Consider the following 20,407-nt stretch of genomic DNA (forward strand, 5'->3'; position numbering starts at 1 on the left):
CTGTTTCAGATGAACATTTCCCCACGGAAATATTTATAGAATATACAAATTGCAGAGACCAAGCATCTATATGAAAGTGAAGTGAGCGAGTTGGTGAGAGATGGATTATTTATCAGTCTAATTGCTCTCCTCTGTATTGAGGCAGGCATTTTGAGGGAGCTTTTATAAGCTCCACTCCAAATGTGAGAGCAGTATTAGATAGCTGGGCAGATTTGTGATTTGTATAATGTTAACAGCTGTTTAGAGCTGAAGTAGCATCTTGAAAGAGAAGACCTAGTTTTTTGGAAGCTGCCACACTCTCATTGCTGCGAGGAACATTTTAGGAAACGAACAACATTGTTTTGGGGGAAGAGGTGGAGAAAATTTCAAATGGAATTTGAAACTTCTCAACTTGACTTAACTCTCAATTTGACCACTTCTCAACATGTCCTCCATAAGGAGGACATGTTGAGAAGTGGTCAATGAACACTCAAATATCATGAACAGGCAACTTGGAGATGCTGCTTATAGCATTTGTCACTAATAGCAGTGTCATGTAAGTATTTACATGCAATGTTGTTCATTTCCAGTCTCTGTTGAGCATGTGTTTTCCAAGTGTCTTTGATAATGCTAGTTTGGGTTAAAAAAAATTGGCATGCAAATCTTTAATTTAGTTATTAAATTATTTATTTTCATTACAGTTTTATGTAGATTTATTCCAGAAACTTCGATATGAATCAATACAATAGTTACAGAAGCTTGAATGTGGAAATAACTAATATGACAAGCATAGAATAGTTTTATCTATCAGCTCAGCTAACGCCTTTTTATTCCCATATACGGGGAGTAGGCGAGGCCATTTAGCCCTATCTAACTTTTGGAGACTGAGTGGGCAGTTCAATCTCCACTGGTACCAATCAGAGATAGATGGCCCAAGGTTATCACTAGTTAAGTGGTACACAGTGAAGAGAGACGGCTCAAATGTGCCGCCATCTCGTGGTCCCTAACCCTAACACAATATATTTAATGTCTGAAATAATGTGGGTTCTACGGTCGATTTTCTTGAGTTTATGGGACAAAAAACCTGAGTTTCCGGGAGCAAAAACCCGCTTGCCCGTGCCAGAGATCGACTAACTCGAGAACCGGTCGAAAAAAGGCTATGGATTTCATTATTTTCTCCTCCACTTCTAATGAACTAGTTCAAAATAAGGATAGTAATGAATCTTTTTTACAGAAGCATTCTGTTTTTATCATGGGTTCTCCTTATATTCTGCTTAAAAAATGAACTAAGATCCCGGGCATAAGCCAGATGATTACCTAATCAGCAACCTAAAATCTAACACAAGGGAATGATTAGTGAGGGTTCCTGAAGGAGATGATATGGTATGGCAAGACTAATTCTATATTTTGAAACTTATTAACTTCAAAGAGGACCCTGTCAGTGACAAGATACAAGGTATAGCCAACTCAATTATCACTTTATTATAGCAAGTGAGCAAATGACTAAGGCAAGACCCACCCTTCACAAAGTTGTGCTGCTCCCTATAGAGTATCAATATTTCTATCCACAATTCCTGTATTGTTTCTAACCAACTTCTATAATACCTTAAAACACTACTTCTGAGATAATGACTGGTCTATATAATTTATAATATACCTATGTAATGGCGTCTCCTTTATGTACAATAACTATTTTGTCCTCCTTCCATTCCCTTCAGACCTTGCTAGAGATGAAACAGACTAGTCAAAGGATTCAAATTCTTTTGCACACTCTCATAATACACAAGCTGATATTACACCTAATCCCATGGCTGCATTAAGATTCTGCAGTAATTCAAGGTATCTCCAGGAATTTACTTCTGTTTTCAAATTGGTCCATAATAACATCTCCACCAGAATGATATGCTCTCACAAAATTATCACTTAATAATTATACTGTCTGCTTGAGTCACCTGCAGAGCATCACAGCATTCATTTCATTAGACTTTCATCATCATCCTTCCTTTCACCTGCAACATAGCAAAAAACCTCTTTGGAAGTTCTTTTGACCATGATGTACTTTGTAGTGTTCATGAGCCTACTGATCATTTATTCTTATACACCCTCTACAACATTTTCTGCAGCTCCTGCCAAACAAATACTACTCATCCACATACAGTCTGATACTGATTCCTTTAAATACCCTTTGAGTATTTCACATGCACCGCTACCATTCTTCTCTTGCAGATTCTTATGCCACAGCATAATCATTTGCTCTGTAGTTCCATATATATACCACTTCTTAACTGCATAATAAATTTAGTTTAATCCTTTATCCAAGTGTGAGCAAACAAAGTTTGCGCCTGAAAGTATCTTCAGGACTGGGGTAAGGTGGTACAACACCAGGACAACGAGTTTCCCTGGTGTTGTACCACCTTACCCCAGTCCTGAGGATACTTTCAGGCGCAAACTTTATTTGCTCACACTTGGATAAAGGATTAAACTAAATTTATTATACTCTAACCAAGTGAAAAATAAACTTTCAACATCTTTCTTAACTGCAATTTTTGCATTTGGCAATATCTCAGATTAAGACTGCCCTGATCACTCTCTGCATCTGAAGGCAACGTGGATGCCTTCATTATGGACAAATCCTCTTTGTCCATAACTGAATGTGGTGAAGATGCTATCACCATATACAGCACTCTCAAATCCCAAGTCTCTACCATCACATCTGATTTCAGGTAATCTCTTAGCAGCTGTATGGCATCCATTTGCTCCTTCCTTCTAATTCATGTTCCCATAGCTGAGATCCATAACGACTGCTCATCTTGCAATCAGTATGCATATTTGCCATGTATGCCACCGACCTGTCTTTACACCACTTGCCTACAGCAGCAAGTAACTATATAGTCTCTAAATTGAAGATGCCAAGAAATTATATTCTTGGTTTAATCCTTTATTCAAGTGTAAGCAAACAATGCTTGCACATGAAATCTGCTATGGCATACCACTCTGTGAATACTGAGGATAATAAAATACTGTGAATAATAAAAGTAACAGGATTATACATAACTATATGACAACATCTACTTTAAGGCAGGATTACAGATCACCTAGTTATATGTATCCTGCTATTTCTATTTAATTCTAATTTAATTTCAACAAAATCATAAGATGATCATCTGGACAAAATTTTTTCATGTTTACACATACAAAAAAAGAAGTTTGAAAATAACCCAAATTTCAATTTAGCTATGCTAATATAATATTGATGTAAGTAAGAAATACCAGTTTGTTATTAATATTACTTACCTCATGATATATGGAAGGTTTTGATATGGATGGGATACAAAATGTGTGGTTTATAGGTTTTCCTGATGAATCAGTTACTTCCTGAAATGAAGAAATAAAGCAAAATTTATACTTCAATACATGACAATACAGTAAAAATATTTACGTATGATTTCTTATGGAACAGTCAACAAGGGAATAAATTGCAGGAAAGTGTAAATTGTGGAAAATGGGACAGGGAAAAAAAAAAAAAAAAAAAATCAAGCTTTCAGCAATTAGTGTTTAATTAGACAGAGTTAATGTACAGGGTCCAGAATCATTCATACAACAAGAATTGTTGTATGAATGATTCCCCCCCTGCCCTCCATTCTTGTACCATGGAATGGTCTTGTTTCTCCTTTCTTGCCCTCCACTATGTATAATCCCCTCTGTATCAATCCAATAAAACTTTTCCAAAACTTCAATTTATCATATTGCTGTAAATGTAATATCAGAATTCTAATATCAACTTACTGATCTCCAGACTCTTTCCAGAGTTTGCTCATTACAAAAAAACAACAGCCTAATTTCTACTTGAATGGATTTATATTTAAAAATTCATTATTTTTTGCTGAAATAATTTTGAAAAGCAAAGCTGGGTAAAAGATTTTAGTTTTGCAACTAATGGCATATGCAGAAATACTTTCTTAATTCTGAAATACTTTCTTAAAAAAGCAATGGGGATTTGACTTTTTTGAGGAAGGAAGGGGTTAGTAACTACTTGCACTATTTGTAAAACATTTTGTAATTCAATGCAATGATGAAATCATGAAATGGCAGTTTGTCACTACACTAGTCTTTCAGCAGTACTATACTTAAGTACATATTTAGGCTGAAGCTCATTTCATGGTTTAATGGAATGAAAACAACATACTGGAATGAATTAAATGATGGTTTTAATGATTAAAATGAGCTGGGTAAAAGATTTTAGTTTTGCAACTAATGGCATATGCAGAAATACTTTCTTAATTCTGAAATACTTTCTTAAAAAAGCAATGGGGATTTGACTTTTTTGAGGAAGGAAGGGGTTAGTAACTACTTGCACTATTTGTAAAACATTTTGTAATTCAATGCAATGATGAAATCATGAAATGGCAGTTTGTCACTACACTAGTCTTTCAGCAGTACTATACTTAAGTACATATTTAGGCTGAAGCTCATTTCATGGTTTAATGGAATGAAAACAACATACTGGAATGAATTAAATGATGGTTTTAATGACTAATATTTCATCTATCAGATGAAATATGGAGCTAAACAAAAAGCCTTGGATGTTGAGCAGGGATCTAAGAATTATGGTATTTTGTCGAGAATTTCACACAACTATATTTATTGAGGTTAGGTTCATTCGTACATTAAAAAATTAGTTCTTCTCGTGTTTTTACTTGCTACAATGGAGCACAGTATTTTCATTTATCTGATTATATGGGTGTATTTTAACCAATACATTGTCTACTATACCTGAACTATCCATAACTGGTGGTAGATGTGTTTATTTTCTTCCAGGAAATTTATATACACCAGGAAATGAAAGGGGAGGGAACTGGCATTTTGGGGAGCAGATAATAGCAATCAACTTGATATGGGATTTGAAAATTTAAAAGCAATATACAGATTACATTTCTTTTACAGTTTTGGCTATTTTTCCTAAGGTAGTTTATTAATTCCGTTGGAACTGTAACTATTAGATAAGATTTGGGGGATACAGTTATGTTCAGCTGCAAGAGATGTCTGGTTAGAAAAGAGATGGATGGCTAATTAACTAGAGCTATAATACCAAACTGTTGGAAAGCAGGGATGAAGGGGGAAGATTATGGGGAGAGTTTGTGACTGTAACCTGTGCAAACTAGTTTTCTATATATTATAAAAGAAAAGATATTATAGGAAGAAGTATTATTAAAGTATCTAGAAAGCAAGTTTTGTTTTTAACATTACTGTAAACTGGAATCTGATGGTTTGAAACCAGATTCTTAAGTTGAATTAGTTAAATTAGATTCACCCAAGATGGAGGAGGAGTATGCTAATATGTCTGAGCTATGTAGTGAAATGGGGAAACACATCAAAATGTCTTAACCAGATCATGAATGTTATTTAACATATCGTAATCACATCACAGATATTTTGCCACCTTATGAACATATTTTCTCTAGCTGGAGGAAATGCCAATTAGGTTGATCAAACTGCACCCCCCTCCCAAATAACAACAAAATTTCAAAATAAAAAACACTTCCACATTCATTTCATCAACATCCAGCACACAAATACAATGATATATTCCATCACTTACAAATCTCAAAACCTGATTATTCCCACTCAAATTCCAACAGCATCTTTCACAACTAAAGCCCACCTCAGTTACCAGAACTAAATTTTGTACAATGCTTTTCATAAGAAGAGAGGCAGGAACATGTACTATTGTCAGATCAATCAGTAATTCTTTGCTAAAGCTATCAAATATGGTATTCCTGTCTTACAAATCTGTTCCAACTCAAAAACTGGCCCATGACTATCAGTGATAAATTGACATCCACAGAGGAGAATATGGAATATGACTGCCACCATCTCATGGTTTCTAAACCTATTATTATCTGAAAATAGTGCAAGTGCTACAGTCAATTTTCTTAAGTTCATGGGATAAGAAACTTGAGTTTCTAGGAGAAAAAAACCTGTTGCCCATACCAGGGATCAACTAACTCAGGAACTGGTAAAAAGATTATTAGTCAAATAAAAACTAATTAGTCAGCCTGGTACTATGGATGGAAAAACCATTTCTACAAAGCTACTAATGTAATTATATACTTGAATATTTTACAAGTTGAAAAGGCTTTTTAATACTACAGGGTGATTGTAAAGTCACACAACCCAGAAATAACACATCTGTTTCGAGGTTAATTACAAGTATATGAAAAATGAAACAGCTACAAATACAGGTTATAATCAGACCTTTATATTCCAGGATCCTTATTATAACATATGTTGAAAGTGGCCACCTCCTCTGTGAATGCAAACTCATGCTCTTTTTACCAGGTTTGAGGTTTGATGGCACCTCGTGAAGCACCTGCACAAGGATGTTTTCAATCGCTGTTGAAATGTTCATTTTCAGTTTATCCAATGTGTGAAGATTATTTTGATAAACAACACCTCTGAGATACTCCCAAAGGAAAAAAATCTGGTGGTGATAAATCTGGTGATCGTGGAAGCCACGATTCTTTCGCAATGAGATGGTCACTAAAAAAATTCTTGTAAAAAAATGTACGATACTATTCGACATGTGGCAAGTGGCACTGTCTTGCTGGAACCACAATGGCATTCACTGACATCAAGGAATGCCACGAACTGTGTGATGTCTTGGTAGAAGAAACTAGTCACCGTCGTTTCAAAGAAAACGAGTCCGACTATACAACGACATGATATTGCACAACAAATTCCAATTTTTTTGAGAATGCAAAACTTTTTCATGAAAAGAATGGGGATTGACTTGAACAAATCCTATTGTTTTGAGTATTCACATATCCATTGAGGTGAAACCAGGCTCCTTCATTGATGTGCATCAATGCATCTCTATACCAAGTTCTTCAACGAATGAGCGTAACCATTTGCAGATGATTATTTGTTTGCCTTTATCTGGGTCCTTCAGTTCATGGACTGGGTGCACACGATATGGATGAAGGCGTAACGATCTCGCAGCTTTCTGAGCACTACCATATGACACTGATAACTGCATGGCAAGTTTCCTGAGGCTTTTTGTTGGGGACTGCTGCAGCACTCTTTACCTTACATTTTATCGTTAGTCAAAATGAAGGATCTTCCAGAACGATTCCTATATGCAACAGATCCAGTTGCTCAGAAATGCTGCTAGTCCCATTATCGTACTTGTGAGGGACTGCTGTACCCAGATATTTCTTGTGAAATTCCTTGGCAACATATGCTAAGAATGATTAGCAAAATAATTTTCCAAAATGAAAATTCGTTACAGCTGGGGAAAAAAGACATCTCACTTCCATAATGAACAAAGCTACAATGAGAACATGTACACATCACAGTGAACTTGCCTTCTCCTATAGTTTGTAATAATATGATGGAGACATCTATTTGGAAACAACTGGTACAAATTCAAACCTTTAGTTGCATGCCTTTATGATCACCCTGTATTTAAAAGAACACAATTATCTTGTAAAGATGAGTTGGTGACTGATTTGTGTAATGAACATCATATCGTGAAAAGAGAGTCTGGTGTCACTGTGAACATTAACCACTTTGTTTCCAAAAATTTTAGTATTTGCCTTTTCTACTGAAATACTTTCTTTTACAGTTACATGGAGAACACCCAACCTAGAATCACCAACTTTGACCTTCTTTCATTTAAGGTATCCCTTCTCCACTGATTCAAATTCATTTGCTGTCTCTATTGCTCCCCCAGTGCAACCAATCACTTTGAGCTCTTTAATTTCTTCTCCTTAAAATTTGATTTTCTCCAATCCCACTTTCCCAACAGCAAAATTATCCTTCTGGGAGATTTTAAGATCCGCAACACTAGCTGGCTTTCCTGCTCCAGTTGTACAGATCTTGCAGGCAGAGATACTGAAACATTTCCCATCACTATCGTCCTTTCACAACTTGTCAGATGCCAACCAGATAACACAAACTATTCCCCAAACACCCTAAATCTCTTCCTCGTCATTGATCCCTCCACAGTGAAAGTAGTGAACCCCCCCCCCTGGGTAATTCTAACCACAATCCAGTGTTCATCTCTTCCCCCATACAAAAATAATTTGGCATTAAAACAAAGCCAAATGGGACAGCCTCTGCAACTTCTATGCCACATTTCCATGGTTGGAAATGTGGACTTATTACTAAAATAATCCTCACCAGCATGGAAACACACACATTCCACACAGTACTCTGAACTGTCATTCCCTAACTAAACCCTGGTTCTCTTTCCTTCCCAATTGGAAGCAAAGTGTGAAGCCAGAAGATTGGCTTTTTCTGTGGGTGATGATGCAACAGAGCCATCTGGTGGGAATAGTGTTGGGCAGAAGTTATGGCCAAGCTGCTAGTTTCCTGCCTTTTGCTATTTCAAACTCTTGTTTTAGAAGTATTGATTGTTTTTTTTTGCATCTATTTTGGGCTTCAGTATAATCTCTAAAGGAGGATGAGGTTCTTGATTTCAGCCAGTTATCGTATGTCTTCTGTTTCAAGATGTACCAAGGCTGTACAGATGAAACACCATGAAACAGAAGATATATGATAACTGGCTGAAATCAAGAACCTCATCCTCCTTTAGAGATTATACTGAAGCCCAAAATAGATGCAAAAAAACAATCAATGCTTCTAAAACAAGAGTTTGAAAGAGCAAAAAGCAGGAAACTAGCAGCTTGTCCAAACGGCAGCCAAGCCTTTCGGTCTCTCGCCAAAGCAATTGGCCATAACTTCTGCTCAACACTATTCCCACCCTTATCATATCCAGATGGCTCTATTGCATCATCATCCACAGAAAAAGCCAATCTTCTGGCTTCACACTTTGCTTCCAATGCATGCATAACTTACGATGATAAATGTCTCTCAACCATTCCAGACACCCAACATACAATGCACCCTATATCCTTTTACCAGGATGAGATCAGAAAACCACTGTCCAAATTAGACACAAAGAAGTCTCCTGGCCATGATAACATCCCCCCCCCCTAGTTGTCCTGAAAGTTTGCACACCAGAACTGACCCTATCTTATGTCCTATATATACTCTCTTACTCCACTGGAATCTATCCAACAAACTGGAAATTGGCCTATATCCAGCCCATTCCCAAGAAAGGTGACAGTCGTTGCAGTCCAACTACTGCCCTATTTAGCTTACCTCATCCTAAATTAATGGAAAATATCATCAATTCCAAACTCCGACAATACCTTGAAGACACCCCTAATAAATGAAGCCAGTATGAATTCTGTCGTTGCCGATCAAAAGGAGATCTGATGTCTCCAAAGATTTTGACTGAGTCTGGCAGAAAAGCTTACTAAGCAAACTACCATCATTCGGTCTGACCCAGGACTTCTGTAGTTGGATTGCCAGCTTTCTGTCTGGATGCACACTCTGTGTGTGATGGTGGATGGCTCTCTATCCTCTCACCATCCAATCTCTGGGGTTCCAAAGGTTCTGTCCTCTTACCAACCCTCTTCCTGCTATATATCAGGAAGATATATCGCTTTCATTTGACAAACCTTACCCTACACAACTCACCTCAACCTACAGAACATCGACCATCATCACCCTCAATTCCGATCTCTCTCCATGCCATTCTACAATAGGGTTCGGATAACCTCATCAATTTCGATGTTAATAAAACCCAGTTCTGTCCAGTTTCTCATAAAAAAGAACCTTTTTTTCCAGTATCCTTTTTGGCGATACCCCACTTTTCCAGACAGTTTGAGATCTCTCTTCTTCAATTTACCCTCAGATCAAACCTCTCCTGGGATAAACACATCACAACCACTGCATCCTCAGCTTCAAAAAAAACTAGGATTTCTCTTTCGCTCAAGACGTCACTTCACCCCTGAACAGCTGTTAACATTATACAAATCATAAATCCACCCAGCTATTGAATACTGTTCCCACATATAGGGTGGGATCATAAAAGCTCTCTCAAAATGCTTGACTCAATACAGAGGAGATCAATTAGACTTATTAATGACCCATCTCTTACCAACTCTCTCCTCTCACTTTCACATAGGCATTTGGTTTCTGCAGTATGTATATTCTACAAATATTTCCACGGGAAATGCTCATCTGAAATAACATCAATAATTCCTCTACTCAGTACTAAGCTCGTTGGAACATGTGCAGCTGCTACTCAACATCCCTTCACAGTTATATAGTGTGAGCAAAAAAAAGAAAATATCTTCAGGACTGAGGTAAGGTGGTGCATCTGCTGGCAACTTGTAGCAAACGTGAACCAAGCTCTCATCACTCCTTGTCTCAGCATCTCCCATCATGCAAAGCATATCTCCTTGCGGACATGTATAATGCTATGCATTAAGGGAAGGGCCACTATCCATACCGGTTTCGACCTTTATTGAGGTCTCGTCAGTGGGAGTCAGACCCAGAAGTGGTGACACTAAGGCAGAAGCAATGGAAAGGTCATATCTACCTATACGAGTTGCCAACCGGTGTACCACCTTATTATTAAATAACTCTGGATTTAGAGAAAGATGTTGAAAGTTTATTTTGCACTTGGTTAGACTATAATAAATTTAGTTTAATCCTTTATCCAAGTGTGAGCAAACAAAGTTTGCACACCTGAAAATATCTTCACAAGGAGTGATGAGAGCTTGGTTCACCTTTGCTACGAGTTGCCAACAGATGCACCACCTTGCCTCAATCCTGAAGATATTTTCAGGCACAAGCTTTGTTTGCTCACACTTGGATAAAGGATTAAACTAAATTTATTATAGTCTAACTAAGTGCAAAATAAACTTCCAACACCTTCACAGTACACCTAGAAACAAACAGAACAAGTTTTTTCCCCCCTCCTCCTTCATCCCTGCAACTGCTACACTGTGGAACAGTCTCCCCGTTGCTGTGTTTCCCAAGGAATACAATTTACAGTCATTTAAATCAAATGTAAACAAGTTCCTCCTTTCCCAATCCACTACTCATACACTGTACTAATGTATTATAGGTTGAACAGCTAACCTCTTGTGTATGGGCACAACATAAAAATTTAAAAGCAAGTAAGTGTAAAAGTAAAAGTAAAAAAGTAAACTTAAAGTAAAAGTAAGTGTGTACCTACACACAGCATTTAAGCCCACCGCAAACTTAATACCCTTATCTGTTCTACAAAAGATCAGCTCCCTCCTCTCTCAGTGCCTGGAGTTTATAAAGTACCCTGTTCCTGTAAGCTGGCATATTTTGGACAGACAGACAGATCAGCAACCATCCACCTAGAGTAGGGATGTTCAACCAGTCAATCGCCGAGCGATTTTTGGTCAATCTCTTGTGTATTCCTCCTTACTTACAAATTTAATTAAAACTGAAAACATAATATTTTATTTATCATTATTTTGTATTATTTTTAATTCGCTTTAAGTGTATTGCTATTGTTTATTTATTTTTCGTTAAACTGTCAAATAATCAGTAATTTTCTTATAAGTCCGGGTAAATGAATTAAGTTGGATCAGTGGAAGTCAAACAGCAAGCCGAGTGAATACGATTATAAGTGTAAAAACTCGATTGTAGCTTAAATATTAAATATTCCAAAGCAAATTACATCGATTTTTTACTTAGGTTAAGTCCCATGTGAATATTGTAAAAAAATAAACTTAGTTTGTCTTGGTATAGTTTGTATTAGATGTTTTTGTAAATAACTGCTTTGAAGCTAACTGTATATACCGCTTTAATAAGAATATGTTAGTTAAAAACAAAGGCAATGTTTTTGTCACCGAAGCTGTACATGGTAACTTGTATGTATGAGAAAGACTTGCAGGCTCTAAGTGTAAACATCTCCGAAGTCAGTCAGAAAGAGTTCAAACAACTTTCTGATGGCCGGCAACTTACAATCAAAAGAAAGCGGAGAAGAACAAAAGGCGTGTTGAACTTGAAACTTAAGATGAAAGACTCATACCGATTCTTTGGGGGATGCCAAACTTCATGTGAGGTCTCAGAGGAGGCCTAATAAAAAGGGACTGAAGCAAGCAGGGGTCCCGGTTCCAGAATTGCTGTCAGAGAGCAGGCTGCCCAGTCCAGAGTCACCTTCAGAGAGACTGCCTAGATCCACGTTGCTTGAGAGAGAGAGAGAGAGAGAGAGAGAGAGAGAGAGGAGTTTCCCGCTTCCAGAAAGGAGCTTCTGGAAGCTTTGAGATGTCGCTAGAGAGAGACTACTTCTAGGCTGCAGACAAGGTTTCAAATTGCTGAAAAGGAAGAGTTCCAATTGCCGGAGAAAAGTTTCCAGGCCAGGTTAATGTCAGACATTCACCAGCGTGTTGCGTTTTCATTACAATTTGATGACTCAAACGACTTCACTGATATTGCTCAGTTAATGGTATTTATTCGCATGGTATTTCAAGATTATTCAAGTAAAGAAGAACTTTTGAAAATTATACCATTATTGGGAAGGACTAGGGGAGAAGACATTTTTTCGGCATTTGATGAATTTGTAAAACAACAGAAACTTCCACTTTTTAAACTTGTGTCTATTACTACTGATGGTGCTCCTGCAATGATAGGTAATAAATCAGGCTTCATTTCATTATGTAAAAATGATGACAAATATCCAGATTTTTTAATGTACCACAGTATTATTCAACAACAAGTACTGTGTAGCAAAAGATTAAACACAAAAGATGTTTTGGATATCACATTTAAAATTGTAAAATCTGTTCGAGGAAAAGCCCTGCAACAGCGTTTATTTATATTACAGGCAGATGATGATAGGGAACTTCTGTTGTACAATAATGTTCGCTGGCTCAGCAGAAGTCAATTTTTAGAAAAATTTTTTGTATTAATTAACAATAGAAAAAATTTTCTTGATGAAAAAGGAGATATTTATCCACAATTGAGTGATAAAAGATGGTTGTTACACATCATTTTTAGTAGATTTCTGTACAAAATTAAGCAATTTAAATTTAGAGTTACAAGGTAGATATAAAAATTTAATTGACATGTTAAGTTCAATAAAAACTTTCCAACAATACTTACTTTTATTAAAGAAAATTATAAATGACTGTGAATTTAGACATCTCCCATATTTATTAAAATTTTTTGAACAAAATCAAGAAATGCTTCGCTATGATTTAAAAGAATTTATTCATGAAATAGAATTAATTGAGGAAGAAATAAATTTAAGATTTAAAGATTTTAATAAAACTGAAATTATTGTATCTTTTATCAATAATACATTTCAAGAAAACTTGAACATCACAGAAATTTCAAATAAAATTAATGGGCTGTTTGATATAAACCAAGCTGAAATAGAACTTGAGATAATAAACATCCAGAATAGTTCACATTTAAAATCAATAAACATTGAAGTCATTTGGAAGTATGCACATGAAAAATTCCAAATATTAACTGATATTGCGCGAAAAATTCTGTCGTGTTTCAGATCGACATACTTGTCAGAATCCACTTTTTCAAATATGACCATCATAAAAAATCAGTTAAGAAATTGAATTAAACCAAATCGCAGACAATCATCCAAATGATCATTTGGATGATTATCTGCGATTTGGCCACTTCTTCATATCGACTTGACTATGAGAATATTGCGAGGTCCAAACAATGCCAAATTTCTCATTAACTTTTTTTTTTTTTTTTTTTTTTTTTAAATCAACCAGCATTTCTTGTAACTTGTGAGTTTGTAATCAATCTGTTGTTTTTTCTAACTTTGGTTTTCCAAAATAGAGAAATAAATATTTTATTCCAATATTTTTTTTTGTTGTTGTATTAAAATAATTAAAAATGATAAATACATTTTTAAATGCACAAATAAAGTTTTTAGTTGTTTATTTGTGTGTAATCAGATATCAGGTTGGGAGAACGTGATCTATATAAGAGAGTAGATCGCCGAATAACTTTTTATAGAAAAGTAGCTCGCGTAGTAAAAAAGGTTGAACACCACTGACCTAAAGGAACACAAGTCATACATCTGCAACCACGACTATGGTCAGTCAAACCTGGCTGACCATGTCTTGGATACAACCCACAGGATCTCATGGAAAAAAAACACCATGCTCCACCACAGCAAATTCAAAAAAGAGGGACTATTTTTAGAATTCTGACAGCAGCAGCTCTCAGAAATCAGCCAAATCATATATACGGTTGCATTAAGCTTCCTAAGATTTGAGAAACACTTATCAGAAATCTCACCTTACATTCAAATGGCCATCTACAACTGCCCTTAGAGTGTGCTCTCCACCTAGATAGGACTTTAGAGTCACCCATGTGGTTGGGCTTTGTATTGTTTGGTATATGTTATGGTTTGTGTATATGTTACATTAGTTTTTTTGTAATCCCTGAAGATGTCTCAGTGACTGAGATGAAATATAATAAGTATTAAATTCTGTTTTAATCCTTTCAGAGTGCTGTATACAATCCATTAAGTCTCCAACAAGATGACCTCACAACACTTAAGTCTCTACACACAGAATGAAAACTAAATTATGATGGCTGGCGAGATTTCGTAAGGGGGTGATCATGTACTGATCTCTTCTCAAATAACGGAATATAACAAACCAGCATTTGTGTGATTCACTGACTTATAGGTTTTTAAGAGAAAGAGTACAGGACCTCATTGCTAGCATCAAGATCTATACCATTGAAATTATCCAAAAAAAAAATAAATAACTAAAAATAATAAAGCATCAGAACAGAAATAAGCATAAAAACCTATTATAGATTAGACAAGGCATTTTTTTTCAAAAAATAATTATGGATAAAATAATTCTTTCTTTCTTAGAATTTTCCTCTATCTTTTATGGTGCCGAGGTTTTTTTTTTATTTTTGTAACTGCGACCGTCTCGAGGATAAGGCAGTTGGTCCTATACCTCCCAGTGTGTCCTATGTCTGCAGATGAGTGTTCATGGGGCCAGTTTGCCTGTTCTGGGGAGGGGAGGAGGAGAAAAACCAGAGTTTCCTGGTGAAAAAACTCCCTACTTCCGAACGAGACCAGCTATCTCACCTTTCATCAAAAGAGACCAGATAAAGGTTCCTCACATCACTGATGGAAATCGAACCCAGGTCTTCCGACCAGTGGGCTTTGTCTATAACAGCTGAGCTACGGAGGCTCTTTAGATAAAATAATAAGAAACAAAAATTAAGTGGAATAAAAATCAAAAGAGAATTTAAACTTGGTTGGATATTACTGCTTGCAGGAAATGAAGATTACCTCCAAAGTACTGTACTGTTTTCCTAGGCTTATAATGAACGATTGCATTACACTTTCCCAAGATACATCATCAATAACCGGAAAAAGAAATCACTTAAATGTACATGCTTCTCCTTTATTTTATTTGTTAAAAGCTTTTGCTTTTTTGGCTCAGTAGTAACCGTCTCTTTTTTGCTATAATAAAAGAGTATTTTTATGCTTTTCTTGTGCCTGAAGTAGATATCATATGGAAATATGATTTCAATGGATAAATGTAATCGATACAATATGTTTTTCCAACCATATTTGGATTATTGAAACAGCAATTTTTCGTCCTGTTCATTAGATGAATTGTTGTCATGGTTTTCTTAGGTTTAGTTTGTTTTAGTAATGTGGATATTGGATTTAGTTTGATAAACTACACAATATGAGAATAAAATATTTTTCACTGAGTGCATCTTTTGACATGAAAAGTAAATGAAAACAAATACCTTCAAATACCTACAAATATCTGCTTGTAATTTTCACATTTCTCAAACTGAAAACTCGCATTCAGCTCCTCAATTGGATTCAATAAGCCAGTCTCTATTAGTCGTTTTGTGTAATCCTGAAAGTGTCACTACATAAATATTCATAACTATTCGCATCAGAAAAATTGACATATAGCTTTTACAAATCAGCAACCTGGATTATAGACTGGTCCTCAAATAAGTGAGAATCTCCAAAGTGTTCAGAAGTGTCTTGCCTATGCCTTTTGGAAAAGGAAAGACAACCTATTTTCTTGCATCGAGTTTATTATTCCATCTGTATCTAATACAATTCAATAGTCCAGTGAATACGGAGGATGGGAAAGATTTGGGAAAGAGATAAAGACAGCCAAAATAAGAGAAGATAGATGAAAGAGAAGAAATGGGGGAAGGAAATATGGATATGAGAAAGAAATTGTTGGCGAGAAACTAGATTCAGTATGTTTTCATAACACTAAAATAGCTCTTCTGATGTAGGTGGAGAGTTCGTAGAAATAAACATTGACGATCATCATAATGAAGTGGTTTTCGCAACGAGAATAAATTGAGAAACATTTTGTTTCTCAGCTAAGAAAAGTAAACCAAATTTTGTACAAAACAGTACTTCATAAAAGTGAAAACTCTTTCAGTATTATTCTGCTTAATTGTACTGATGAAATTGTAAGAAAGTTGAATAGGATATTTCATTCTTCTTCACTAATATTTAGAAAAAAATTCATTCCAGCCTTAACTGATGTTGTTTTAATAACTTTCTTCTAAAAAAACACAAACATTTTGAAACAGTGTTAAAGTATCCTTTAACTCTTAAAACTCTTAACTGCAACTCTTAAAAATATCCTTTAACTCTTAACTTACCATATTAAGCATTTATTATATGGGTTATTTTTTCACGTGACAATTTATTTTTGAGTGACAATGTAATTCGTGAACTGTAAGCTATTTCGATTCCATTGAATGAATACGCAATTTCGAAATATGAAGTTTGTAGAAATATATCCATCTCAGATTTCAAGCTTCATATTTATTATTTACAGTAGCTCCATGTTTTTCGTTCTTTACTAACAGGGTGAAGAAGAAGAACAAATGAAGATGAATCACGCTCAAGGGAACTATGCTGAACAAACTATCCAGTAGCTTTATTTAAAATTCATAGATAGCATATAATATTCTGTGTATATTTTCATTCTCTCTCTCTCTCTTATACAGTACAGTGATGCTGTATAGCATGCAATATTTATTTTTGGACAGCTATAACATACAAATGAATATTAATCAAGCAATAATTATTGACATGCTGTAACCAAGGCAACGATGGTGCTGCCTATCACAAAGAGAATATAGTTTTCTACTTGTAGATAGATGCTTCATCATCTTGGTTATATTGATGTACGTCAAAGCATGTCTTTGTATATTAATATAATGCTATAGCTTCAGTTCAAGTTTAGTTTTTGCTTCTAACATTCAAGCTTTGTATAGGTAGATAGTATAATTGGTAATTTATTTTACAGCCAGCGGTGAAACTGTAAGGAAACAAAGACAAACAAACACTGATGTGATAACTAAGTCAAGTAAGAAAAGAAAACAATTTATTTTAAAAATAAAAAACACATCAAGGACTGTCTTAACCTTTCAACTTTTTTATTGCAACGTATTAATCTTCTCTTTCTTTCTTTTCGAAAAATAAAAAAAGTCATGTTAGTCGTAATTTTTTCCATTGTAGCCTAACAGTGTGTCTTGTAAGAAAGCCGTCTGGCCACAGCTAATCAGCCTCCTTTGCCTTATCGATCATATCAAGACACCTCATCTGAGTTTCTTAATTGTCTTCACGTCTTGTGACCATGCCGCTAGCTGTCGGTGTCCGTAGAGAAGTAATGTTATTAGAACGTGCAGCAGCTGAGGCTCCTAAGCTGCTACGTCTCAAGTGATTTCTGTTTTTTTTTTTTTTTATTCTTTAGTTGTTTTTTGTAACGGCCCATCATACTTGTCAAATGTACCCCAACGACAATTGCAGATAACAAAAACTTTGTTCAAAATGACATCATCTTAGCAAAACGATAATAAGTGTAAGGAAATCAAGAGGAGGAGGTGTTTGCTCTCTAACAAGACCTATCCACGGAGAAAATAAATCAGTGTTATAGGATGTTATCAGCTATTTTACTTTTAATAGTTATATCAAATAAGAGAGGGAAATTCAAATTTCGGAAACTTGTTTCGCAGAGTTACGACTCATCAGGTTGATAAAGTGAATTGAAAATTTATTCTAACTTCATAAACTTGTGTGTTTTTATAAAGAACATTTATATTTTGAATAAATCCTGAAGAATATTCCAAAGACGTTTCAATCAACACATTTTTTTTATTAAATCTAGCAAATTGATTAATGTACTAACTCTTCCGAAACTTACGTTGAGCGATGTGAAGTGAAATAATTTCCTACTTTCCTAATGCTATTTCTAGAAGGTATAAAAATGTGCCGTTACTATGACAACAAGATTAAAACGCACATTTTTTAAAAGATCAAAAAATATGTTTTCTTCTCTTGGATATCCATCTCCATCATTAATATGCAACGAGGTGCATCAACAAAGAAGCACTTTGCATGAATTTACTTCTCTTCCACAGCTTCAAAAATGTGTGGAGTAATCTGTAAACGAACGAACGATACGGAACAGAAATGCGGATGCCCAAGAAAGGAAAAAAAATAATAGAAATTGTTTCGACAGTATTGATTCTGGTTTAAAATATAGCAGCAGAAGATAACAAAGAACCATCCCTAATGGATGAACTTAGCGTAGAGAAACTTTACCGCAATTCGCTAGCTCGGTTATTAATATTCTTGTTTTCCGTTTATATATATATATATATATATATATATATATATATATATATATATACACACAGGGTGTTCGGGATAAATTTGACAGTTTCGTAAGGAAAAAGAAAATCTTCTTTGTATCTATTAAATTTAATGAATTGACAAAAAAACATTACAGGCAGAGTTAATTACAATACTATCAACAAGATTTACTCAAAATAACCACCATTAGCATCGATCACAGCTTCAATTCTGCTTCGGAACCTCGAACAAGCTGATGCTACAGTCTCCCTGGGAAGGGCCGCAAAAACTGTTTTAATTTTATCCATTAACTGGGCTTTTGTATTACTGGAAGTGCGATTGGTGTCTTTTTCAACTGCGCCCCATACAAAATAATCCATGGGGTTAAGGTCTGGGGAGTTTGGAGGCCAAACATTTGGACTGGTGAAGTCGTAGAAATTTTCAGACAACCATTTTTGACTTTTCCCAGAGGTGTGGCAAGGGGCCGAATCCTGCTGCCATACATACGGCCTACCATTGGCTACCCTTGTTATCCAGGGCTTGACAACAGTTAGCAACTCCACGAACAAAGCCCGAATTCCAATGCCAGGGTTCTTCAACACCTGTTCCTGCAGATTTGCGAGGAATTCTGCTGTACGAACGCAATCAGATCGTCTGCTAGGGATCTTTCTTCTTGCTACATCCTCGTAGTCACCATTGCAAGTCTCTAGTTCATGCCTGATTGTTTTTACTGTATTCAGGGAGCATTGGGCAGCAGTCGTAATATCCTTAGTTTGATGGCAGGCACGAATCATCATGATACAAGTTATTCTCTTCCATGATTCAGGTGGGTTCCAGCTATCCATCCTTTCTGACATCTTGTATATGAATGAAGAAGGGTCCAAACTTTTAAATGAAGAGAAGTGTGTGTTAATACATGTAACTTACGGAAAAATATAATTAATTATAAATATGTCAAATTTATCCCGAACACCCTGTATAAGTGAAGGGATAAAATACAAACATCAAAATTGAACAGAATGCATAATAGCATGCATAGATGAAAAAAGAATAGCTAAATTAGTATGAAATTAGAGCCAAATACAAAAAGATGACCACGTCCACACTTTGTTTTTTAGTTTGCCAAAAAAAAAAAAAAAAGAAATGAAAAAAAGTGGGACAGATTGTCTACTGAAGTATTTCAAACACAGCAAGCTTATGTTTAAAGCAAGAAGATTATTCAGGAATAGCATAAATAATTTGGTATTTTTCCTCAGAAACTGAGGAATAGCAGAACCTGAAAGCATCTACTGAGAGTAAAAGTCAAATTAAAACGAATCTGCCTTATTCAAATATATATATATATATATATATATATATATATATGACTATTACATAACTGTCTTTTTATGACATACCTGAACGAAGTCAAGACATTATTTATATATTTCTCTCTCTTGTAAATAACAATAACACAAATATTTGAAAATAATATGTATTTTCTATGAAATTTGAAATGTGGACAGTACTTACTAAATTATAAACACCCAGAAGGAGCACTTCTACACATCGAATATTCTGAAAGAAAAACAAACCATAAATGCAAACTCATGCAATACTAAAATTAAAATTATGAATAAATTTTTTAAAGGTTTGAAAGAAATATTCACAATTTACAGCAGCTATTGCATCAAATTCGCAAGAACATAAAATATAAATTCCTTCCCTTCTAGGAAAACTTCACAATGCACAGCTTATTCCAACAAAATCCAACATATTGCCACTATTCAGGACTGAAATGAATAAGACTTGTTTGGTGTTAAATGTATGTGTACTTGTATGAGAGAGTGGGACTTTAGCCTTATATTCTAGATTTGTTGATGAGTAAAACTCAAATTAAGATAAACTGCCTTATACACT

The 20,407-nt window shown here is 35.2% G+C and overlaps 1 protein-coding gene across 5 annotated transcripts in view; it reads right to left on the reverse strand.

Annotated features, from left to right (window-relative positions):
• Hyccin (PI4KA lipid kinase complex subunit hyccin) overlaps positions 1-20,407 on the reverse strand; it is a 335,986-nt gene that overhangs the window by 141,573 nt on the left and 174,006 nt on the right. For all 5 annotated transcript variants that reach the window (XM_090411355.1, XM_090411361.1, XM_090411331.1 and 2 more), the window contains 2 exons: positions 20,021-20,065; positions 3,274-3,354 (listed from right to left, as the gene is read on the reverse strand). In XM_090411355.1, coding sequence (XP_090267481.1) covers positions 3,274-3,354; positions 20,021-20,065 — 126 coding nt within the window. The remainder of the gene's footprint in view (positions 1-3,273; positions 3,355-20,020; positions 20,066-20,407) is intronic.

This window comes from Typopeltis vanoorti, chromosome 2 (assembly GCF_054136105.1).
Source record: "Typopeltis vanoorti isolate ZY-2024b chromosome 2, IOZ_Tvanoo_1.0, whole genome shotgun sequence".
Classification (NCBI taxonomy): domain Eukaryota; kingdom Metazoa; phylum Arthropoda; class Arachnida; order Uropygi; family Thelyphonidae; genus Typopeltis; species Typopeltis vanoorti.